General features: G+C 33.6%; 1 protein-coding gene across 1 annotated transcript; it reads right to left on the bottom strand.

Annotated features, from left to right (window-relative positions):
• Positions 1-22,173: 22,173 nt before the first annotated feature.
• LOC143539597 (uncharacterized) lies at positions 22,174-24,703 on the bottom strand. The gene is made up of 5 exons (XM_077032871.1): positions 24,483-24,703; positions 24,151-24,209; positions 23,431-24,075; positions 22,802-22,952; positions 22,174-22,719 (listed from the first exon to the last, which is right to left on the bottom strand). Exons 1-5 carry the CDS (start codon positions 24,640-24,642, stop codon positions 22,211-22,213), a joined length of 1,524 nt encoding a protein of 507 aa, XP_076888986.1. The 5' UTR covers positions 24,643-24,703; the 3' UTR covers positions 22,174-22,210.
• Positions 24,704-27,618: the final 2,915 nt, after the last annotated feature.

Raw genomic sequence — 27,618 nt, 5'->3', positions numbered from 1 at the left:
GAAACGTGTGATCAACCAACTATTATACGTAGAAACTAGCACAAGTGGACTCACAAAGGGAAGTGTGTAGGACACGGAGAGTTCTGTGATCAGCTAATCACAACTGGCCACTGTTATTACCTGTTAGCTTTACTATTCCTGTACTAAACAATTCCTGAAGTGATGACGTTTGTGTTTTCCTATAGAATACGAATGGCTGGTACTAAGAAGACTACTGGACAAGGAAGTCGCACGAGTCGACGTGGTAGACCACCTGTTACCCAAGTACCCCCCGAGGAACCAATCCACGAGTCTGAGGAAGAGAGAGACATGACAATGCGGGATGAAGGGCAGCAACTCAACCCTGCTATCCAAGCTGCCATCACTCAGGCAGTAGCTGCTGCAATGCAAAATCACCACCAAGAAAAGTCAACCGCAAGCCGTACCGGAACTGGTGGGGAGATGGGGGAAGGTAGTAAGAAGGATGAAGAGACCGAAGTAGAGGAATCAAGTGAAGATCGGTCTGCGAAGGTCAATGCTGGTAAGAGGGGCCGAGGTGGGTGCAGCTACAGGTTGTTCAAAGGTTGCGACCCACCAAAGTTTTCTGGTACTGGGGATGCAATCGCTACTCTCCAATGGATAACCGCAATGGACAAGGTTATCCGAATTAGCGAGTGTCTCCCCAACCAAGCAGTGGGTTTTGCTACCCAGTCATTTGGGGAAGAAGCTATGTTTTGGTGGGAAACGGTAGAGCAAAGGAAGACTGCTGCTGAGATCAAAGCTTTGAGGTGGGAAGATTTGAAAGAGATGGTCATGAAGAAGTTTTGTGTGGATGCTGAAGTTGAGAGGGCGGAGATGAAGTTTCTAAATTTGAATGCGGGGAAAATGACTCACCGCGAGTATACCACAGAGTTCAACCGTATGTCTAGACTTGTCCCAGACATGGTAAACACTGAAGCGAAGAGGATAAAGTGCTACTTGAGGGGACAACCACAAAATATCCGCACCTTTGTCCGGGCTAGTAAACCTGCTACTTTTGATTCTGCTGTCGAACTTGAAGAAATGGTTTATAATGAACTGGGATATTGTATTCTAAATTATCCGTAGTCGGTCAGACTCGTGGGAACGGCTCTGAATTAAGACTATTCTGACTTTGGACTCAAGGAATTGGCTTTCAAACTCACAGACCTCATTATGAATGACGTTGGATGTAACTCGCATCAAATCATCTTTATGGATCTTAGTCATAAGATGTTTTGCTACTGGTATACTCATTTAGTATCCTTAGACCTGAGATACATATTAGAACTTTCGTTTACTAAAGGTTATTCTTTGATCAGTGTCAACCGCTATCGCGTAACTGCCAGCTATAAAGGCATTGGTTGGGAATGATCTGAAGTTCAGTGGGAGTTATATGTATTCAAGATGGGATTCTGTACTCTTACATGATATCTAACAGTTAGTCATCTTGGCACCCTCGTTGATTCAAACTGGTAAAGTGTGAGGCGTAACCCAAACTAACTGTGTGTTTGATTAGACCACTTTGATTCTTGATCGAGAACTATAATGATTGAACGCTATATGAGATTGAACCTGATCCATGTCTCATTGTTCAATCGATATCTGATACAGAAAGGATAGATGACAACGATTACCATAAATTCGTTATCTTGTAATAGTGTATTCCAAGATTATTTTTGGTTAATGAATTTAAAATGTTATAACCTGTTGGGGGCAGCTATGTGTAGCTAGGGCACCGCTGGCTGTCAGTATTAAGTAACTTAACCAGAAACCGTCCAAGTGGGAGACTGTTGGAATTATGGACCGGTTCGGGTAAGTCAATACGGCCAACCGGGTTATGACCCGTGAGAGTTACACCGTGAGGTAACGAACCATTAACCCGCTTAAGTTAGTTAACCGGGTTAGATACTTTAACGAGATGAAATTACATGGAGCGGGCTTTGGAGCAAGAAGTGGACCTGTTGGCCCATTGGGTTTATAACTAACTAAGTTAGTTAAACCTAATTAAAGGTTATATAAATACATGATGTTATTGACATAACCCTAACCCTAAGCTAATCAACAAGTCCATCTCCTTTCTTCCTCCACCCCATCGCCGGCCAACCTGCACCACCGGCGCTGTCCAGCCACCGGCGCCGCTTGCCGGCGCTGCCTGCCGGCGCCACCGATGCCAACTGTCGCCGCCTGTCGCCGCTCACAGCCGCCGCTGTCGCCGCTGTCCGGATACCACCACCGCTGCTGTTGCCGTCGTGCACCGCCACCGTTGGTCGTTGGATCTCTTGGTGTCACCTAGCTCGGTTCGTTAGCCTTCGGTGTCTCAACCGGTTAATTATTAACCGAGGTAAACTTAAATATATTGTTAGTTTATAATTATATATTTAATGTTTTTGACTCGACTCATATTGTCTGTAACCGGATCCTGTCGGGTTTAGTTTTCGGTGCTGATTAATTATATATTTCGCTACGTATAATTATTAATTAATATGATTAATTATTATTTGTCATGTTTATTGAACCGGATTTAATAAACAAAATTTTAACTGATCTCCACTGAAACCCAACAAAAACTATCCTACGGAATCAACTGCAACAAAAAGACATAGGGTTTTTTTGGAGATAATTGATGAAGGCAAATGCAGAGGGAGAAGATGGATTAAGTGGGTGTACTAGGAATTCCCTAGTCCAGGTTTGCTTTCATGGCTTCAGGAGGGTTTTTTATAGTTGGCGGGAATGCACACCCCCTAAACTCCCTAAGTGTAACCAAACCGAATGCACATCATAATTGTCTACTTAAAATAGCTTTTTTTAATAACTTACCCTCTCCGTAGGAAGATTAAAACATGAAAATGGGAAATTTATTATTATTATAAAATAATAAAAAAACAGATGAAGGGAAAAAAGAAGGAAATAATAGGTGAAAATATTAATGTAAAAGAGGAAATTTAAAATATACTTTCAAATAATAAATGGGGAAAGTGAATACGGTGCTGTCACTCGTCTAAGCTTACACGCAAAACCCTTCAAAACTACGTCGTTTTGATAAAAAAAACCTAAAAACGGAAAACTAAATCTCATGATTTGCTTCCACTATTTCCTTCCCATGTTACGTTCTTTTCCAAAAAAAACTAGTTTTATGGTTTTTCTTTAACATATGTTCTTCCAGATGTCCTTCTAGAGTTTTAAAGACGCCCAGATTCATGCTCTCGGTAATATCACAATCTGATTGTTGACATGAATTCAAAAATAAAACAAGCAAAAAGTAAGGTGAAATTGATTATTTGGATCCTTAATAAATGAAAAGTATTTGCCCGAAAGAAATTGGAATAAATGAATTTGAAAAATAGTTTTAGGCTTTAGCTGAAGTCGGATGAAAGAAATTGAAAAAAAAAATAAAAATAAATGAAGAATATGATACAGGGAGGAAATAGTGGAAGCAAATTATGAGATTTAGTTTTCCTTTTTTAGGGGTTTTTTGTCAAAACGACGTAGTTTTGAAGGGTTTTGCGTGTAAGCTTAGGCGCGTAACAGCACCGTATTCACTTTCTAAGAGAGAAAACGGGAAGGAGTAGAGGTGTACGTGATGTGGCTCGGTGCGAGTTTTGGAGTTTTTGAAACCGTTTGGTTTCGGTATTTTTGGTTTTTGCTTCGGTTCAGTTTCGTTTTTTTCGGTTTTTGCCTAAGCTTGAAAATTTTAGGCCGAAAATTTTTTTTTGGCAAAAATAATGAATTTAGTGTATAAATAATTTTGTTAATTGTAAAATAATATACTATTATACATTTTGCCAAAAATATTTGAGTTACATATTTATTAAATTCATAAAAATTACTTAATATAAAATATAAATAACAAAAATTTAGGAATTCGGTTTGGTTCGGTTTTTACAAAACATAAAACCAAACCTTCAGTTTTTGTTTTGGTTCGATTTTTTTAGTTTCGGATCAGTTGTTTCGGTTTATCGTACACTCCTAGGAAGGAGTGTGAGGGGGAATTTTATAAATTAGATGTAGTTTTAAACTTTTGTCAAATATTTACTTGATTATTTAAATTCATTTTAAAATCATCAGACTAAACAGTAAATACAGTACGTGTTATCCTTTAATAAGCTACTAGGATAATAGCCCGTGTTACACACGGGTGGAAAACATAACAACAAACAATATAAAATAAAAAGTACGTATTCAGTCAACACAAATATTTGACATAAGTTTTTAACATCAGATGTTACAAAAGATGTTAAACTATATCTATAACATAAAAAGAAAATACTTTATAAATAAACAATGCAATGAATAAGAAATAATATAACATAAATGAACCATTAGACCTGAAAAAAATAAAAAACACATATTAGTAAAAGATTTTGAAATATTAATTGAAAACTAAGTTTACAAATACATACCAACTTTAAACTGTATCACATTAAGTTCGAAAATCTCATTTGTAAACAACTTTATTTAATTTTTTTAAATGTTCCTAATTGTTTTAAAGAACGTTCTTTTCTTTTTTCTTTTAGAGTGTTTTTTATAAATAATTTTTAGAGATATCTATATTTTTATAGCATTTTTCATGTCATTTCTTAATAAATAAATTAATAAAACTTAAAGAACATTCGGTTTGATCACCATTCACCGGCTCTTCTTCTTTTCTCAAGAGTAAATTAAATCATTGACAGGGTGGTTATTAATTGGAATAAATGGACTTAATCATCGAGTTAATTGCATTAATTTGAATAAACAGATTTAATTATAGAATTAATTGAATTAAATTAGAATGTTTATTTTAATTTAGTGGATTAAAAATAATTACGAATATGTGGAAATTATTGATATAGAAATGTGATTACATGGAATCATATGTGGATAGGCTAGAATAAGGATATGCGAAGAGAATCATCCTGCTTTAATATATTAGTAAGATGTTCCTAATTGTTCTAAAGAACGTTCTTTTCTTTTTTCATTTACAGTGTTTTTTATAAATAATTTTCAGAGATACCGATATTTTTATAGCACTTTTCATGTCATTTCTTAATAAATAAATAAATAAAACTTAACGAACATTCGGTTTGATCACCATTCACCGACTCTTCTTCTTTCCTCAAGAGTAAATTAAATCATTGACAAAGTGGTTATTAATTGGAATAAATAGACTTAATGATGGAGTTAATTGCATTAATTTGAAAAAAAAGATTTAATTGCAGAATTAATTGACTTAAATTGGAATGTTTATTTTAATTTAGTGGATTAAAAATAATTATGAATATATGGAAATTATTGATATGGAAATGTGATTACATGGAATCCTATGTGAATAGGGTAGAATAAGGACATGTGAAGAGAATCATCTTGCTTTAATATATTAGTAAGATGTTCCTAATTGTTCTAAAGAACGTTCTTTTCTTTTTTTCATTTAGAGTGTTTTTTATAAATAATTTTCAGAGATATCTATATTTTTATAGCATTTTTCATGTCATTTCTTAATAAGTAAATAAATAAAACTTAAAGGACATTCGGTTTGATCACCATTCACCGGCTCTTCTTCTTTCCTCAAGAGTAAATTAAATCATTGACAAGGTGGTTATTAATTGGAATAAATAGACTTAATGATGGAGTTAATTGCATTAATTTGAATAAATAGATTTAATTGCAGAATTAATTGAATTAAATTGGATTGCTTATTTTAATTTAGTGGATTAAAAATAATTATGAATACGTGGAAATTATTGATATGGAAATGTGATTACATGGAATCCTATGTGGATAGGCTAGAATAAGGACATGTGGAGAGAATCATCTTGATTTAATATATTAGTAAGATATGAAATTATGGCTTTTCAAACTAGCTCTAAACACGTATTTTAGAAAAATCAGTATAAAATTTTATAATTATTATAGTTATTGTCTTATTCTTTTTAAACGACGAATTTCTTATATTTAGACTATTGTACTTTTAAAATTTGGAGTGCCCTAATGTCCCGTTTTGACCAAACTCTGTTCTCTTAGCTGAGCTCCAATGCCTCACTCTGACCAGACTATGCTTTCTTAGAGCATTCTCATCCAACCCCTCATTTTATGTGATGGGTGTTTTTATAATTTAGAGAGTGATTTTGGCTGTTGTGTGTGAAGTCTTTTTATATTTTAGAAAAAGCAGTGATTTTTCTGTATATTTGAAAAGTTACTGTTCATCCCCTATAATTTTTTAATATTTTTTAAAAGTGGTTGTGAGTGAGAGAAAGAGAAAAGTTAATGATAAAGGTATAAAAATTATTATTTAATTGAAATGAAGAGAGAAAATATAGCGATTTTTAATGTAATTTTTAGTTTAGGGATAGAAGGTTGGATGAGAACGCTCTTAATCTTCTATTTTATTTTTATTACACTATCTTTTTCACTATATAAGTGTCGTTAGAAATAGAAGGCTACTTATATACTACTTTTTTTCTAACGGCACTTATATAGTTATATCAATCAACAAGACAGTAACTATATTCTCACTTTTGGCCTAGTGTTAGGAAGGTTTAAGTCTCCAATAGAGAACTAAGTTTAATTCTCGCTTGTGTCGCTTTAAGTGGATATTGGCAATGAAAGATTTAAGCTAGTTCTTGTACAAGGTTGTCAGTTCGGATTCCAAGCCCACCCGAGTTTTCGTCCCACCGTGTGTTACGCCAAAGAGTCCTTCTCTTATGGCAACACAACGACTGTCAAGTGGCAGCCATCGGTATGGTTTCCCGGGGGAACGACCAAGCCAAACTCTGAATCCAGCGTGAGTCCGGTTAAGCCAACATAGTCTGGCCAGAGTGGGGCATCGGGGATATCCAAATTTTAAGAGTCCAGTAGCCTAAATATAAGAAAGTCTCCGTTTAAAAAAAACCTATAACGTTTAATATTTTTTTTAAAGAAAAGAACATGTTTTCTCATTTTTGCTTATAAAAAGTTTCTTAATATACGTCAGACATATGAAATAAGTACTTGCATTTAATGTCAATAAACTGGTGGTAGAGTAGTAAGGTAGAAACTTAGTGTTTTATGTGAATCAGGTTTGATTCCTGTCCCCCCACTCCTATCATTTAGTTTCGGTGGCACCAGGTGATGATGGAAGACTAGGCAAATTAGTGATGTTTACTAGTTAGATTCTTGAACTGAACGGGTTTTATCTCACCAACGGGCGTTGGCCTTAGGTGAAGGTTTTCCCTAGATCGAAAAGCTAATGTATCCCGATATGATAAATTTAGTAAGTAGCTAATTTGGAAGGTTCGTTGGCCGTTAAAAAAAAGCACTTGCATTTAATATAACTTTTTTTTACGGCCAAATTCATAAAACTAAAAGATTGGCAAGTAACTTGCTGAGAAGTATAAAAAAGAAGTATCCAATTACAAGCAATACACCTTATGGAACATAGATTAACTAAAAAGAAAAGGAACCCCATGCCTCTATTTCTAGGTCGATCAATTTTTCCTATTTTCACCCAAAGAATCGATAAATGTTTAACATCTTCTTTGATCCTCATGATTAAAACTTTTGTCTTATTGAAACTGGTTTCATTTCTCACTTTCCAAAAACACCTACATGACCACGTGAGAATAATTGATTGAATGGCTCATCTACTTCGTGCCCGTTTATGGTAAGATGTAGAGTTAACAAATCCTTCACATCTAATGCATAGACCGGAGGTATATCGCACCAACTACTTATAAAATGCCATATAACCGAGTCTATATAACATGATGTTAAAATGTTGTCCAACGAATCAAGCGAGTTCTGTAAACGATACCATTTGGTCTCTGCGACCAACCCACGCCAATCCGGTCCATCTCCGCCTTCCGTTTAATATAAATAAGTACCTGCATTTAGGAATTTAACTAGTCTCTAACCAGAGGTGTACAAAAAAGCCGGTTTGATAAGAAAACCGGTTTCATCCAAACTAGTTTATGAACCAACCCAAACCGTCGGTTTTGGTACCGGTTCCCCTTTTGAAAAACCAAACCGGTTCAAAACCGAACCGGTTTGAGAAAAACTAGTTTTAAATTTATCATTATCTATATATTGGAATTTTAGTTTATCTATTTTTGAATTTATATTAATTCGTAATTCATGTTCCAGTAGGAGTCAATTGTAAAGGCCAATATAAGCCTATTAAGTTTTCTCTAACAGTAGTCCCATTTACACGAAATCGGACTCGACTCAGTTGGCTTCGGTACAAGGTTTCGGGTTTGGTTTTTCAATAAAGCTTCAATTTCTTCTTTCATAGCAATCTGCCATGCAACTTTTCTATTGCTTGTTCTAATGACTCGGGGTCGGTTTCTTCTTCTGTTTGAGAGATCGCAACATTTGCATACCTTACATTCGGTTTTCGAACCCGACTTGATCGTCTGACTTCGCCTTCTTCCTCTAACTCAACACTTTCTGGTAGTTGACTATTATTAACTCCAGTTTACCACGGATCGTTCCTTGGCAGTGAGTTTCCCGGGTTCACCGTTTCCTCTACTTTTTCAACAGTATCAACACCATCAAATTGTAGTGTTATGTATGACTCGAGCTCGTCTTTTTAATTTTGTTGAGTATGGAAGCGACTCTTGACAGACCACCACGCAGATGCTTCATAAAAATTTATATGTCTTGACACATAACACTTCCATGTTGAAGGATCACAACACTTCTACCTTTTTCATTCGTTATCGTATCCAACAAAAATACATAGCGTTGCTTTCTTCTCCATTTTATGTCTCAAATGACTTGGTATAAAGGCATAACGTACACAGCAAACACATGAAAGTAACTAACATTCGGCTTCTGATTAAACAACTTTTCAAATGGCGATACATATTGCATATTTTTTTGTGGGAGATGGTTACTTACATACGATGTGTAAGACCCCGAATTCCGGGAATCCTACAGTTGGTAATCATACAAGAAACTTATAAAAACTTAAAACCAAGGAAAATTTTGTTTTATTTAAAACCGATTCAGAGTAAATAACAGTGGAATAATAAGTGCCAGATTTCCAAAACTTAACAAAATTTTTAAACTCAAGGCAACCCATTTCATTTTAAAAAAAACTAGTCAGAGTATAAAATCAGCGGAAATTCACAAGCACTAAAACAAGTTCCCAAAAACCAGGAAATATGCCCAAAACCAAATTTAAATGCGTTAAATAATAACTTAAAAATAAACAGTCTTCATTATTATTTTTTCCCGACTAGCTATGCCTTCAACCGACTGAGTAGTCTCGAGCACGTCCAAGCGGTAAGCATCCTCCTCTTAACCTTAAACTCACACTAACATACACACAAAGTCAGCTTGAGCTGAGTGAGTTCAAGTTTTAATAAACAACATTATATAAATCATTCCAAGGGTTTAAAATATAATACGGGATATGAGCAGTTAGGTCATAATAAACGATAAGTTGACATACTTATATATCTATATAATTATATCCCTAGCCATAACATCCAAGTAATAACATCAGGGTCGAGCACACATACAACCCAAACACGTACATTCCATCCGAGTAATAGCATCAGGGTCGAGCACACGTACAACCCAAACACGTAACATTCCATCCACCGTATGCAAACACAAAGTAGGCATACGTAAACATCCTTAGTCGATAACGACTAATTAACATCGCCAATCATTGGCCATATAGTAACCCGTGTATAAACATACGTATATATATTATTCCAAGATATACCATACTACAAGTAAGCCTATGGGCCATAAGGTATCACATGTGTATACATGCTTAAATATCATCACAAATATACCATAGTACAAGTGAGTCTATGCAAAATAATTTAAGCGGTTTATTAAGTAAAAACAGTTCGGTGTGTATGCTAGCCCAAAACTTGAAAAGGGTGAAAAGGGGCATCATGAACTAACCTAACACGAGGCACAAATCACCACGAGCTAGAGAACCCTTACGTATTCCCACAACTCACACGCCTGTCGGATTATACACACAATCAATACAAACGATACCGACTTGACTCGTTTACCCTACGAGGCGTTCTAACATGGTTCGAGTTACCTAAAGCCTCGACCTCACCAAGATGAATTATAACAGCCCCCGAGGCTTTTTTTATACCAAAACGACCCTTAGACACTCCCGCGAATAAAGAATTCCCAAATTACCCCTGGAAGTACTAGGTGAGAGTGTGAGACTAATATGCACGTTTAAGGGTTGTTTAGGCACTTAACATCCAACTCAGCCCCGTGTGGACCCAAATTGATAAATTCCCAGCCTACTAGCCCACACGACACTACACGAGTTGGATGGATCGGTAACTCGCAAGCACAACGTACCGACTACTCAATAAACGCGAATACGCGTTGTACCGACCCGTTTGAGTAACCGACAACCATTTCAGCCCCAATACTTAAAAAAATAATTTTCCAACAGCCTGTACATCAAACTGAAGCTACCCGAACTGTATTGGTCGTTAATTACTTCAACCCTCGCGTTAAACGCAACAATTCACTATTCTAGACAACCGAATACTAGCTTTCAATCTACCACTAGTCAAACGAACACCAATGCACACGATTTTGAAGTATGTTATATTGGAAATACCTAGGAAGATTATGGAGCAAAAACCTCAAACAAAACAGTCCCGAAACTGCTCAAATGGACAGCCACCCGATTAGCCTAAAACAAGCGATTTTTCGATAAACAAACGAGTTATAAGGATGAATTAAAGTGAAAAAGAGTCGTAGAAATATAGTACTAACCTGGAATTGAACTCTCGGAGGCTGGATGGTGGCAGATTGCATGCAAAACGAGAGGGGGGGGGGTCCAAGGGGCGCCGATCGGAAATAGGTTATGGGGGGGGGGTTAGGGTTTAATTTTTTTTTTTTTTGATATAATAAATCATGTTACATTCTAGCCCCTCCACTTTGTTAAAGGTGCTAAATTTATTGAAAAGTTAAGTAGGTTAGGCTTACGAGATCGGCCAGAAGGACCTTTAAAATGCCGGAACGGGTAACGGTTAAAATACAAGCTTTGCTAGGCATAACCCTTCTAACGAAAATTTACGGACGTTACACGATGTCGTCTTCATAGCTTCAGCCCAAAAACGCTCCGACACGTTTTTGGTATGTATCATACTTCCCGAAAATTCCTGAAGATAGTGGTTCTTGCATTCTGAAATACCGTTTTGTTGCGGGGTATTCGAACACGAGTTGTCTTTTGATCTGCATTCTTTAAGATAGTCGTTAAACTCTCTTAATGTGTATTCTCCTCCGTTATCCGGTCGTAGACATTGAATCGAATACTTGGCATCTCGTTCCGACTCATACTTAAATTCTTTGAACTTTGCGAACGCCTCTGATTTCTCTTTAATAAAGTATACCCACAGGTACCTAGATAAATCATCAATAAATGTTATCATATATTTTATACCTGATAGCGAGACTTGTTTAACGGGCCCAAACACATCCGAATGGACGAGTTCCAATGGCTTTGATGACTTGTGGTTCGAGCTCTCGAAAGGCTGCTCGTGCGCTTTCCCATATTGGCAGCCTCCACACACTACATCTTTATCAATACTTAACTTTGGCAACCCAACTGCTAGGATTTTTTTTCATCATTATTTCGAATCGACCACATCCCACGTGGCTTAACCTTTGATGCCACAGATATGCATTCTGATTTGATTATGTCTTTTCAACACAGGCTGTTCCGGCGATAACACATAAGTCGTCTCGGCCTTTCTTCCTTGTATCACGGGCTTAGATGACGTTTCAAATTTGTCAAAAATCTTAACATCGGTTGGTCCAAACAGTACATACCTTCCTAGTGCAGTGATTTGTGGAACAGAAAAGAGATTCTTCTTCATTCCTGGTACATGAAACACGTTCTTTAGCTTCAATTGTTGAATCTCTCTTGGACATATATGGGAATCGCCAACATAAGCTATATTATGACAGGAATTCTCGGAGATTACCATAACTTGGTTCCTTCATACTTCACCGGGTTCTTTAGTTGGTTCTTTTCATCCGTCATATGATTCGAACATCCCGAATCAACAATCCACTTAAATTTTTCCTTGTCTTTATCAGCGGTTGAAGCGTTAAGGGCCAACACATTTTCAACGGTAGCACAATTTGCTTCAACATCCCATGCAACTTCCTCTTGGGTAGCCTCAACATTACCTTCTTCAGCCGACGGTGACCTGCAATATTTTGACATGTGACCATGTTGTCCACACTTATGGTAATTAAAGAGGAAACTTCTCTAAGGTTTCTTGTACTTGTTATTATTGCCCAAATCATTATGTTCCTTCTCATGGCCTCGGTTAGGTTTTCGCCATTCTTGTTTCTTAGACTTGTCATAAATACCCTTCTGATTAGACCATTAATTGGAACGAAACTTGTTCTTACCTCGATATAGGGTCGTATCTTTAGTTTTCGATGGGCCAACCAATGTGGTCTCCGACATCTGTTTGGCTAACGATTCCTGCCCGGCTAGCAAGTTTTCAAATTCAACCAATAACGGTTGAGTCGGCCATCCTTGTATAGCAGGAACAAACACTCTATACTTAGGTTTTAAATCGTGTATGATGATTCGCTTCAATCTGAGTTCCCCGATTCTTGCCTCACAATCCAACTCCCCGATTTCTCTACACAAAGTCTTCACCTTATGAAAATATTGCAGTATCGCCAATTCTTTTTGGTTTACGGACAACAATTCATTCTCAAGAAGTTGCAATTTTGCATTATTCTTCTTGGAAAACAAGGCTACCAAGGCATCCCATGTCTGTTTAGGTGTTTGAAGGTCTCGTATGTGTTCTAACAACTCCTCTTCAATCGTAGTCTTGAAAACATAAAACGCCTTACCCGTATTGACTCCCCACTTGCCGATTGCCCCGTTCACATCGTTTCTGGGTAGGACGGTATCCGTACCATTAACAACTTCTCATAGATCTTGTCCTTGTAGATACGATACATCATATAAGTAGACCAAGTGTTGTAGTTCGTCTGATTAAGCTTCCTTATCGCACCGGTAACCTGAAGATCTGCCATAGTATCTTCTTCCGATCGAACTGTAGTCTTCCTCTCATCTGCTACTGCTCCAATTGCTTCTTCAGGACCTGAACAGATTCTTCTACGAGCCCTAAACGTGGCTCTGATACCACAATTTTTCAAGTGGATCAAGAACACAAAACACAATTTTGCATAAAACCTTTATGTGACATATTCTTGATTAACTGAAAAGAATGAACACATATATAAACAAAAGAAAACTTAATAGGCTTATATAGGGCTTTACAATTTGACTCATACTCGAACATGAATTTCAAATTAATATATATTCAAAACAGATAAACTAAAATTCAAATATATAGATAACGATAATAATTAATTTAATTATTATCTTGATCTTCTCCAAGCCACCCCACGAGATCGTAACTGAACCGCTCTATATTATCAAGTGTTGTTTACGTTTCACTTACCTGACCCGAACCAGGTGCATGGGGTATAGTTTTTAGAGATAATATCCGGACCCAACCTGGGTATGGTCAATACCCGATTATACCTAGTCCATGTTCAATTATTCATCTCATTATCTAAACATTTTTAATATTTTTATGTTATTTTAAAATTTTATATATTAGTTTCATATTTTTATAACAGCAACTTAGTCCCTCTAAAATTTTTCTTATTTAACACTTGCAATGTTTTAAATCCATTAACACACTTTTAAATACCAAAAACCGTAATATTTGAATTTTAAATTTTAATTTATTTTTCTAAAGCACCCTAAGAAATTTCTAATGTAGTTCCAATTTTACTTATCAATAACTAGTTTCTCTACCCGGCGCGTTGCATCGGGGCAGCTGGTAAAACCCCCGCATTTAAACCCTGGCGTTGATAAAATCCGAGCATTACGACAACGAGTTGACACGAATTTGGTCAACACCAACTTGAGGTACCAGAATTAAAACAAAAGGGTCGGTATAACTCGGCTTTGCGGTGGTGAGTCGGTAAAACCTGAGTGTTGTTGGTCTCGGGATTTGCGACGGTAAATTGACACAAATTTAATTTGTTTCAATTACGTTCGTTACGATACCGAAACTACGAAACAAAATAAAAAAAGAAAAAAAATCGTCCAATGTCGGACCGCCACTTGGACCAATAATATGCTAGCGGCACCAAACTTTCAATTTAACTATATATATTATTAAAAAATACATTCTAGCCTCTTTCTATGGGTTTATTTTTCTATTTTCCATAAATAACAATCCATTATAGAATTTCTTATCAATAAAATAATTCAATAATAAAATAAATATTTGCCATTAAATTTAACGCATTTTTACTAATGTTTTAATTACCTGTTTCTACACCTACATTGAATACATTGAAATATGTTGTGTAACCCTAATTATTTTCAAAAGATGGTCATACTTGTACCTTTGTTGTTTTAAATTTTATATGTTTATTGGATGATTTCTATATTTTCACCCGTGACGGCGACAGGTCAATTTGATTAACTTTCAAAATTCATATTCTGGCCAATTTTGTAAATCTAGGTATTATCAAACAATGAAAGGTATCGAAATCAAAATGGATAACATTATGCCATATCCAACACATTTCATATTAACCTATTATCGATCAAATAAGTAATAATTTTTTTTTCTATTTTTGATTGTTTGCGTTTATTTGATTTTAACATAGTCTTAACAATAATGTATGTTTATTTGGGGACTGATGAAAATTATATAATTAGAGTTGTGAGTTAACGGAACCAATCAATTTATTAAACTATAAGTGGACATTTTTTTTAATTCATTCTATGGTGTAAGTTTTAATTTCATGTTTATGAGGTGCGTTCTCTCGTTCTATGGTTTTAATTTTAATTTGTTATACTAAATTTTTTCATTTGTAGTCGGCTGTATGATTAGGAAATTGGCTGAAACAGTTAACCATTTCACCACTTCGATATGCATAAATAATGCAACTCGGTCGTGTATCTTGTGAAGTGGTCCAATTTTCTTTTTTCTTTTTACAAAATAGAGATTACAACACCACCGGGACTTGAACTATTCGCAATGCAGTCAACGTTGATGAAACACCTCTGTGCTTCTCTATTTGGTTCGGTAATTTCTATGTCCTTTATACATGTAAGCTTTCGAGTACTTATTGGGATTTAGGAATTCAACCTACTTATTTTACTATAGTTGTTTAAAATTAAACCAACGAGCAATCATCATGGTAAGTCTTCTAACTTTTTTTAATGTATACTAGGTTATTGATCCGTGTATGACACGGGTGGAAATATAGAAATCGTCAAGTAAACATATATACAAATTCAAACGATAAATTATTTTTTAATATATTTTTTGAAACAACATGATTTTTAATTGCAATTCATATTCATACGCAAACAAAATACATAAACTTACAAAAACATGACTTTATATAGTAGAATGTTTACAAAGAAAATTTAAAACTTTAAAACATAAACTTCATAAATTTTAAAAACTAATATTAATATAAAACAAACAAACAAACTTCATTAACATAAGCAAATCAGAATATAAGCATCCAGGAAAGATTCTCGATAAGCATCCAAGAATGATTCGGGCTTCTTTTATTCATGGACTGGGAACACAGTTGACGACATAAACATTCATATACCAATCTAACAAACATAGTGACTAACTGACTATGAAAACTGGTTTTACATTTCATGTGAAAAGTCTTGCACCCTCATAAACTGAAGCACATTCAAAGCTCATTTAAGAACCAGAACCAAATCTAAACCTTTTTAAATGACATATTTTGACCATAATCAAATCGTTAAGCTTTTAGAATGACCCATTTAAACACGAACCAAATCGGTATCCTTTAAATTAAACCGGCATGACCATAACCAAATCAATGCGATTTTAAAAAGACCCGTTGAAACCAGAATGAAATCGATGCCTTTTTATATTGACTCGTTGACCCTAACTAAACTGATACCCTTTTAAAATGACCCATTTTGATCCGAGCCAAAGCAAATAAAAAAACATTTATAAAATGACTCATTTTCATAAAAGAAAATAATAACACACTTGCAGATTAAGAAGAAAATGAAGGGTAACACATACGACGTTCTTAGCTTTTGAAATCCTTTCTACTAAATGAGAATTCATTATTAGTGGTTGTGAAGATTCAAAAAAATATAAAGCTTCAATAACTTCAAAATACTTGAAAGTTGAAACCCATGTGAATCTTTCACTTAATTTGTGAACCTTCCGTATTATTTCATTTTTCAATAGATACTAAACCAAATACCGAACAAACTAAATAAAAATTGAAACGAAACTAAATTGAAAAAAAAACTAAACAAAACTATAACCGAAAACCTAAATAAAACCAAATACCAATAAAACTAAAACAAAGCCGAAATGAAACTGAAAAACTAAAACCGATAAATCTGAAACCGAACCAAAAACAAAAATTGTAAAAACCGAAACAAAAAATGAAAAAAGTTAAACCCGTCTAAAACGAAACTGAAACGAAACAAATTTATAAAAATTAAAACCGAAGAAAAACCAAAAACCGAAATGAAACCAAAATGAGAATAACTACCATGAAACTTTGAAAAGAAAAACCATATTGTTTTTAATTTATATTGAATGTGATTAAGTTGCATGTAAATTAATTTAATTTAATTTGAGTTATTTTATTAGTAAGAAATTATGAGAATAAATGTTATTTATGAAAATAGTTATTGTTTTAATAGTATAGTAGATGTAATTTAATTTAATTTTGAATTATTTTATTAATAAGAAATTATGAGAATAAATGTTACTTATGAAAATAGTTATTGTTTTAATAGTATAGTAGATAGTAGATGAATGTAATTTAATTTAATTTTGAATTATTTCATTAGTAAGAAATTATGAGAATAAGTGTTATTTATGGAAATAGTTATTATTTTAATAGTATAGTAGATTAGTAAGAAATTATGAGAATAAATGTTATTTATGAAAATAGTTATTGTTTTAATAGTATAGTAGATGAATGTAATTTAATTTAATTTTGAATTATTTTATTAGTAAGAAATTATGAGAATAAATGTTATTTATGAAAATAGTTATTGTTTTAATAGTATAGTAGATTATTTTATTAGTAAGAAATTATGAGAATAAATGTTATTTATGAAAATAGTTATTGTTTTAATAGTATAGTAGATGAATGTAATTTAATTTAATTTTGAATTATTTTATTAATGAGAAATTATGAGATTAAGTGTTATTTATGGAAATAGTTATTGTTTTAATAGTATAGTAGATTTGTTCATAGTTTTGGCTTTAGAAATCATCTTGTAACTCATATGAACAAATAGCATTTTGTTAATTCCCTTATAATACTAGCAAATCATTAAACATTTAAGTCAATATTATTTTTAGTTAATTGTAAATGACAAATAAAGTCGCTATTTTGTTTGAAGTGCAAAATTTTTAGTAAAACATAATTTTTAATCATTGTATTAATTTACAATTAATATCTTGGCTAAATTAAAAGGCATAAACATTGTTTCCTTATTTATAATAAGGTCAAACGTTTCGTATCAAAATATAAGTGTTATAAACAAACAACTAAATTTCTAAATTATAGATTGTTTACTTACTTATTTCAATTTTTCAAATTAAGGTACTGTTTAATTTTTCAAATTCTTAATTTTATTTATTCTTGAAGGTACTTCTGCCAAAGAACTATTGGTCATACTATTAAGATGATTTAATATTTTGATTGCATAAATTATATTTTAAAATTTTGATTGTTGACATTTCCATAATTCACAATGTATAAATTGGTCTAGCATTCAAACGATTTAAAACATTTTTCTTATTAATCATAATCAAATAGCTATTCTGTTTTTAATTAAATTTAATTATATTTTGACATTTCCTTAAAATGATCTTTATGAAACAGTTTTCAAAATATTGAAGTTATTTCCATAATTCATGAAATATAATCATTTAATTACGATTTGTGATTTGTAATAAATCATGCCAAAAATAAGTCATTTTCTTTGCATATGTTTTATATTTTTCTCATTATTCCGTCCATCCCAAGGTATCTATGTATTCCAAGTCTTTATCCTCTTTTAACATCAAGGTTTGTAATTCCATATTTTATTACTTTTTAATTTACCCTTACTATAAGTTGTTTATAGCATGATCTGAATACCACTTATGCATTATCAACCTAACACACTTGTTATTATGAAAAATGGCCAAAAGTCAAATTAAGGTTAGCGGGTCCGCCAAACCTATTCTTTAAGCGAATTTAATATTCTAGTGTTTCTTGTGGTGTTGATTTTATTATGCCCTGTTGTGATTGTGAAACATTTTTGTAAAGAAAAGAAGAATACAACAATTAGAGAGGTACAAATATAACTATATATGATCTTTCATGATAAAAAAACATTATAATTTATGATTCTATATATACATATATTCAATTTATTAATCATAATCTATTATTTTACAGTTGAACAAATATTATAAGGCGATGCCATCCTAAGGTACTGCTAAATGAATGCATCAACTATATGTTTTAGGTCAAGCAAGACATGGATGTATCAACGTTGTCTATAAGGAAATATTTGGTGGTTTGTGAAATTTATGTTATAAAGTTTTAAATTTTGTTTGTAAACATTCTACTATGTAACTTCATTTTTTGTGAGCTCATGTTTTGCAGTACTTTCTTTCTGTATGAATATCAATTATAGTTATATATCATATTGATGTCTCAACATATTAAAAAATATCTTGTCGTTTGAAATTATATGTGTGTACTTGACAACTTCTATATTTCTATCCGTGTCGTACACGGGTCAATAACCTAGTATATATTAGATAATTTGATGATTAAGATAACATTTAGTTTACGATGTTAATGAAATTGTATCAAATACCATATATTAGATAATTTGATGATTAAGATAACATTTAGTTTACGATGTTAATGAAATTGTATCAAATACCATCTATAATTTATAATGTTATGACTAAATACAACTTAAAATACGATACATTAGCTAAAGATAAATTTCATTTATCTCATTATCTGTGTGTTGTTTTCTTGACAACCATTTTATATAATTGGTATCGAGTATCAAATGTTGATGTTGGACTCGTAATGGGAAAACGTATACCAATTAACGGTGTCGTATCGGTAACGAAATAAACCAAATCGATACCAGACAAACAATGCCTACCGGTGTTGTGACATGTCAAAGCGATTCCGACCTAATAAGTAATAACATAAGTACCGATGTCCAATCTCCAGACCTCGCTCTTCACAAATACCAAACCAACACACCCAATTTTACATTGTGTTTGCAACTTTAAATTGACGTGTTTTTAACATTCTGTTTTATGTTTCTTTCTTTTCATTTCCCTTTTTGTTTGATTATTATAATTCTATCAACTCTTTAGAATAGTTATTAAACTTTTAAAAGTCGTTTTCATACAAGATATGTGTAATTTCCATGAAAACTCAATTGATGGTTGACATTAGCGTTTTGCATGGATCAAATATGATATATATTCTTGTATTTGTAGATTAGATATTCTAGTATATTCCAATAATAAATATTTGCAATGTCAAGAAAATTAACAATATTCAAATTTAGGTACTCAAGTCTTGTGGACTTTAATAGATTAGGTGCAAAATATGACATACAATCTTGATTACGTTATTATCACTAAAATGTCAAAAGGCAAAACCAAACGGGTACGTGTCTAAGGTCGGAATTATTTGCAATCGTTCTATACACACAAGGTTTTAGACGTTAGTAGGATATAAATCAAAGAATATGCTTTTTGGAATATAATATTAATTAATCAACAATATAATACCATCCACCCATTCATGATGTTACACTACATCAAATGATAACCTTGTAATTACTAAAAATTATGAATTCGATAAATGAAGAAAAAGGATTCGCGCTTCAATAGTTTGGTCCCTGTACGGCTATATGTTTGGCAAAACTAACTAGTAGCTGTAGCTGGAAGCTGTTGGCTGGTGGCTTAAAACTAGTAGCTAATAGCTAGTAGCTATAGCTTTTTATATATATTTAAATGTTTGGTAGAGTAACTGGAACTTTTAATAAAATATATAAAATGACCAAAATGGGCATAATTAAAAGATAATATTAAATATACTTATTTTGAAAGGTTATTTAAGTAATTAAAATAGTAAAAGCTTGTAACTTTTTCTAAACGTTACTAGTTGAAGCTTCAAGCTTTAAGCTTTTTCTCATGACTTAAAAGCTTAAGCTCCTTCAACCAAACAAGACTTTTAATTGAGTATGGGTTTTTTTGTTTAAAAGCTTGAATCTTGCAGCCCATAAAAACTCCTTGTCAAACATACCCTAGATATTATTATTATTAACTTTCACTTCAAAACCTTCATATTAACCACACCTTGACGCTTTCAGTTAATAAACTATGAAATTAGGGGTTTATAGCTTAAACACATGTTTATTTTACCACATTTTATCCTTAAATAGTTTAACCAGCGCGATGTTGCGGTAAAAACAATATACAATGCAGTACTCGTCTCTAGATTTATACAACCAGATGACCGGGTGGTCTAATGCCATGAAATCTATACTTTTTTTATGAAATCTGTAAAGCAACAACAATTTTACATAAGCGAGTACATTGAAAGCCACATATTACTATGTTAGAGTTGTTTGTTGAAATTATATTACGCTATTGATATGTATAATTTTCTTTGTTGAAATTATAATTCTAGAAACACATATAATTTTCTCTGTTGAAATTATAATTCTAGAAATAGTGAAATACATAGAATAGTCGTATATATATTTTCATATATGTAAGTTATATATATTTTGGTAATAAAATAATAATAATAAAAAAGGAAATAGAAAACGGAAAACGTATATAGGAAAATAGAAAATAGTATACATTCATACATCTGGATTTCTCTAATTTGTTTTAGTGTGAACGATTGAGTCGGTTGAATTTCAAGTTTTTCCAAATTATCGGTGCATGTGGAGGTTTCGTGTAGCTTTCAATCACTACGTACACTAGATTTTATCCTCCATATTACGGGGGTTGTTTTACATTATTCGTTATTAATATTTATATATGTATATTTAGATTTTAATTTTATTTATTGTAAGAAAGTTAATAATTAATATACTTGAGTTTTAATGATGAAATGGTTTCACAAATAAATTATATGTTATAATCCGGTTTAAAAGCTATCTGGGTTTGGTGATACCTATTATCCGTTTATTTTCTTTATTATAAACTTGTTTCTTAATTATAAATAATATTTTTTTTTAAATAAAATAGGATATTAATTTTTAGTATATTCCTATTTTATAGGATTTTCATATCAAATATTTGATGAGATTATTTTTTAATATAATGAGATGTTATAACCCGTTTAAGAGTTATCTGGGTTTCGTGAGACCTTTACCCATGAGTTCGGGTCAAATAGTGAGAAGCCTTCATTTACAAATAAAGTAATCTGATGGCTTGAGAGAATGGTTGTTTTATATTTTTCGTTTTTTAATATTTATTTTTTGGATTTTAATTTTTTTTATTGTAAGAAAGTTAATAATATACTTAGGGTTGATGATGAAAGGGTTTCATAAATAAATGATATGTTATAACCTGTTTAAAAGCTATATGGATTTGGTGACCCATGACCCGCTTATGTTTTTACTATAAAATTGTTTATTAATTATAAATAATATCTTTTTCTTTTTAAATTGGATATTAAATTTTATTATATTCCTATTTTGAGGGATTTTCATATCAAATAATTGGTAAGATTAATTTTTAATTTAATGAGATGTTATAACTCATTTAAAAGCTATCTGGTTTTGGTAAGACACATACCCATGAATTTGGGTTAAATCAATGAGAGGCCACCATTTAAAAATCAAGAAATCTAGTGGCTTCCATAAAAGAGGGGAGCGACCACATCGCGACACATAGGATTTTTGGGTTTTCGTTTATATATATTATAGATAGATACTAAACGTTTCTTTTAAATAAAATCATCAATATTTTAATAAATAAACACCCTATCATCTCATTTATACATACAGATCTTATATCCCATAAAAAAAAAAGGAAAAAATACCAAAATACTATAACAAGTTAATAACTACAACCTCTTTGTAACACTAACACATAAGCAACTAACAAACCTGGCCCGATCACCCGGTCAAACCAAAAGTCAACACGGCTTCCATGATCAATTCTTGTAGAGTTTCATCCACAACTTCAAACACAATATCATTCTCATCCAATAAAGTGTCGATCCAACGTCCACATTTCGCTATATCCCTCCTCATAAGATGATCCAGCGTCCGTTGACCCGCGGGTTGACCGTTATGCCAGTCAACTTGTTCAATAACCTTGTTGACCACGTCTTTTTCCAATGAAATGGGCTTAATCTTCGAGGTGACTAATGTCATACACGAATGTAAACTAACCAACACTTCCTTGACACAATCATGCAGGAGTTTGCTGTGGTCACACGATGATTCGGTTGCTAAAAAGCCCTCCCAATTCGACTGAGAAAACTTATAAGCATCGTGAACATACGAAGTAATGAATTTCCGGTCCTCTGGGAATAAGTTTAAACTGGTGCTTCGTGGTGGAGATGAAGATTGTGACGAGTGCTCTTCAAAATCCAAACGATGCGGTTGAATTTGAAGCTCAACTGGTGACAATAATATGATAAATGTTAAAAGGTTTGCTTATAGAAGTTAAAAAGAAGTTCAAGATTTCAAATCTTTGCATACCAGATTCAATGGTGCTTGTTGGGCTACAGCTATTGTCCGAGAAAAATGAATCGAGAACAGAAACTGGGCTTGGATTCTCTCTGAAACGATCGTTATCAATGTTTTCAGATTTGCAATCGGCTTTTGGTGAAGAAACATCTAATGTAAATTCCTGTAACACAAATGCTCACAAAGATCAATGGCAGATAATAGTTTATTCTAGGAAGGGTTAATAATAAGGTAGGTGTGCACGAAACCAAAATTATCGACCCAAAATAACCAAACTAAAAACTAGAAAAACCGAACCGAAAAAAACCGAATTTAAGTAATTTCTAAGAAATTAATAGATGGTGCAGTACAAAATTTCGATGTCCAAATGTGTAATAATCAATGAAATGTTAACTAACAAAAAATAAATAAATTAGGCCCTAATATATTATTTTGCACCTCTTTTTTTTTCATTTCATCTCAAAGTTTTGATCCCCAAATGGTCAAATCGAAAAAAAAGAAAACTGAACCTAGCACATTATGAAATCTGAAAGAAACCGAAACCGAACAGTTTTCAAAACCAATAAACCAGATTTTCAGTTTTTGGTTCGATTTGACCACAAAACCGACCAATGCATATCCTTAGTTAATATTAAGTTTACCCGTTGTGATCCTTCAATGGACCCAATGTTTTGTGGGTCCAAGTCCAGTTTCAACCGGCTCGAGCCACTCAACGTCTTCTGCAAACTTCTTACCATTGACTCATGTTTAGGAGATGACAGTAGCACCCTCTCCAAGGTTCTCGACACTCGTTTACTTGAAGAACCCGAAGGCTCACCCAGACCCACACCCTGCGCGATTAGCCTTAACCGCTCAGCCAAATGCCTTCTTGCCTCCACAAACACTTCCGGTTCTCGCTTCAAGATTTTAGAACCGTTTCCATTAGCTTCACCACAAGGTTTCATCTTTTGAATACTCTTCAATTTCTTTGAGTTCTTCAGTTTTTTCCTAACATCATTAAACGAAACATTTGTGTCCGTGTTCGTGCGTTTAACTATCTGTTGCTTACTTGTCGCGCCGTGACGCATGTGCAAATATGAGCACCGGCATCCTACATCATCCACAGATTCTACAACGCGTCGATTATGCTTCAAAACCACAATAGTATCTACAATCTTATTGTTTTCCTTTTTCTTGTTCGGGCTTTCATATCGTGATTTTATCCTTTTCCATAAAGATTTCTCCGTGTCATTCCCTCGTTTGTGATTTGATTCGTTCACACTTCCGGTTTTCTTCATAGATTCATTCTGAGCGAAAAACAATACTATTTTTAGAAACTAATTCACTTTTTAAGGTTAAAGTTTCAATATTATTGTACTTACATTAATGCTTCTAAGTTGTTCATCAAATGTCAGCATTTGTACTTGGCTTCTTACATGTCCTGCAGCAAATCATTAAATCACAACTTTCAGTTTGACTTTTAAAGTCAAAATTTTAACTTCCAAATTTCTATACAATTTTTTGTACAAACTTTTCCATTTTAAAGCATAGAAAATAAATTCACTCGGGTCACAAATTTTCTCAAAAAAACCTATTCACTCTTATAAACTTAAATTTTAAATCATTAAAAGTCAAAGTCAAAATGATCCAAATTACATCTCAATTATGCAATTTTAAGCAATGAGAAGACACGATGAACAAAAACTGAAGTCACCTGGAAGAGTCTTGCTCCTGTGGCTCTCATCTACCAACAGTTTCTGGCTCGGGCGGCCGAGGCGGTGGCGGTGGTGATCAAACATGCCACTGAAAGTCCACACACAACCAATTTCATTTGGCTCAACTGTGGGAGGACATTTAGGTGATTTTCTTGCCATTGATGGTTAAAGTAAAACTGGAGTATTGTGTTTATATCAAGAAACTCAAGTTACATATGTGCTATCTGACATGAGTTCATTAAATGATTAAATGGTAATGATGAGGAGGAGGAGGATGGGGATAACCGAGGACCCTGTTGCAGAGGCAAAGGCTTAGAAGATGGAAGAAATTTATGACAAGAGAGAGAGAACAAAGAAGAAAAGTCCAAATTTTAATGCTCTTGAGGTTTGGTTTACTTTTCTTGTTATGGATATCAGAGAGAGATCAGAGTTCAGAAGCATGGGTGCTGTTTCCATTATATTGTATCCATTTACATTAAGATAAAACTATTAAATAATATTTTTTTATTTGCATTTGTAAATTAAACGATGAATAGTATAGAAGTTACATATGCTACTGTTGTGTTTTTACATAAGCTTAGGTTTTTACATAACCATGTGTATTTTTAGTTATCACGGGTTCGTTATTCGTGACTTTTCTAGTCAATGCTGGTTGAACTGATTATCCCGATAATCTTTGAATTACCACTGAAGAAGCTCTGATCGTCGCTTTTAACCACGTGCTCATGGGTTCGAATCCCACAGATGGTGCCAATGAAGAAATACAGATCGAACTGGATAATCCCAATATGCGTTTCCCCATATGTGAGTATACTGACTGCCTGATGAGATCAGATTCCAGCTAATTCCCTGCAAAACTGAACACCGTGAGTCTCGTCACAGGAAGGACAAGATGGGGGGTCTTCCCATAACCACCCTCCGACGTGTGAATAAGTACTGTATTGTGTACGAGATACAAGTAAATTGCTCCGATCGTGTGAGAGTGAATGAATATCTCATGGAGATGATTCGAGTATTTATAGCCGAGGGTCGAGGGAAGGTGATTGGTGGAGTTGTCACTATCAAGATATTTCATATCTACCTGAGTGGACACGCGTTTCTTGTCTATAGGGCGTGACAGCCTGGCCAGTGGCGGATCTAGACATCAATTTCAGGGGTAACGTTCAAAAAAAATTTTTTACCGTATGTCACACAATGTAAACCAGGGGCGTCTCCGAGAATCATGAAATTTTTTTAGGCCGAAGGAGAAAAAAATGGGCCCTCAAATTAGTTGAGTAATAAACATTATAAATACATATTTTTTTAAAATATATATATATATATATATATATATATAATTAAAAAATAAAAATTCAGGCCGAATACACCATCTTTCTTCATTATTCGATAAAGCGGTAAAAGCGGTGTGCTTTTCTGTTTCCACTATTACACGAGCAAAGTCACACATTACACCTATTTTTGTAAATTTATCATCTTCCTTAAAGTGTGATAAAAGGTCGTAAGACTGAAATACACCATCTTTCTTCATTACTAAAATCATTCGGACGCATCTCATAAAATGACACTATCTTAAATATATCAAACTTAGAAAATGAATTGCAAGGATTTAAACCATACATAATTTCTAACAAACCAGTTGAGACCTCACTGAATCTATTTTCATGTTCTTGAATTTGCATACCCAAAACCATATTAAAAACTTTAACCTCAAAATCGTGTCGAGTGGTGGTGTCTGGTGCAACACTGTATGTTTGATGTCTAGCTAGTTTCCAGTTTCCAAACAGTGAGTATTATTTTTGAAAATGATTAATGGGTTTTAATTGGTTTGAAATTTAAATTTTGGTTGGGCTTTTATTTGGTTGAACTTTTAAATTGGTTGAGCTGTAAACAAACAAGGGTAACGTCAAATTTTTTTCAGGGGTAACAAAATACGAAAACTTGTCAAAAAAATTAATCTTTTACACTATCGACGAATAGTTGAGGGGTAGCGGAGGCTACCCCTGATGAAGGGCCAGGTTCGCCACTGAGCCTGGCCCCGTTTTGGACGGTTAACAGGTTGTCCAGCTGTCGTCATTTTATTGGTTGATGTCGCTGTCAGGGAATGTTGGAATAATCTTCTAGAAGTAGTTTGTTGCAACTGTTCTTCCATATCACGTGAGGACCTTGCACGTGTGGGGTCCTTTGTGTGACCTGGGGGTTCATTTCGCGGATGCTCAATGGTAATCCGCGTACTGTGTTGGAGACCCGCGAGGTGTATTTCTTGGTTCACGGATAGTTTTACTACCCTACATCTATAACCACTATATGTTGTGCGTTTCTTATTCTTGTTAAGCACCAAGGTTGAGTGTCGTGTCTTTGCTACATTGATGTACTACTTTGTTAGATTATTTATTACTTTGTTTAGTGAGTTGCGTTTATATCTTTCTTGTTCACCTATGACAACACCGGAGACATTAACTCGAGATTTAATTGCATTTCACTAGGTATTTTCTTACAACTTTAATTATTGATCTTTTAACCAACTGGAGGACTAGTTTCTTTGGTTATACAATTTTTCGGTTCAAGCCTCGTGTCGCTATGATCTTTTTAGCTTCATGTTAACTCCAATCAGCCCATGTCATCTGCTTCAAACTCATCAAGAGAGAGTTATTTAAACGCATTCGAAAACAATATAGGAGGCGAAAATAAGAAATCTCAAACACCCCAAATAAATGGTAAAACAAAATTTTTTAGTTGTGGTCATCATAAGGCACTTTATATACTTTTACAATTACAATTAGCACCCAACTCATCTTTTATTTTTATTTTTATTTTTTTGTTAAAAAAATGCTTGGATACTATGTTTATAAATTAAACAAATTCTAGTAACCAAGGTCCGCGTACCCTCTTAACTCCCATGGTTTCTACCCATATTAAGCGAACGCTAAAGTGGTTAGTTGGCCTGTCCTCCACAGTGGAGATGAAGGTCGTTTGATTTCCACACGGGCCATTTACATGGAAATCTGAAGGGACGAATCATGGCTTTAATCCATGGTTCGAACCTGAAATGGGGTGATGGTTTACGGATTCCATCCGGTTCCCGTGCATCAGGGGATACGGTCTCACGGTGGTCAAGGAGTCAACCTCGGACATGAC

This window comes from Bidens hawaiensis, unplaced genomic scaffold, assembly GCF_021521415.1.
Source record: "Bidens hawaiensis isolate Kalapana, Puna unplaced genomic scaffold, B.hawaiensis_p1.1 tig00011951_1, whole genome shotgun sequence".
Classification (NCBI taxonomy): Eukaryota; Viridiplantae; Streptophyta; class Magnoliopsida; order Asterales; family Asteraceae; genus Bidens; species Bidens hawaiensis.
Note: the sequence above shows the minus strand (reverse complement) of the source record. Positions and strands in the feature narration are given on the sequence as shown.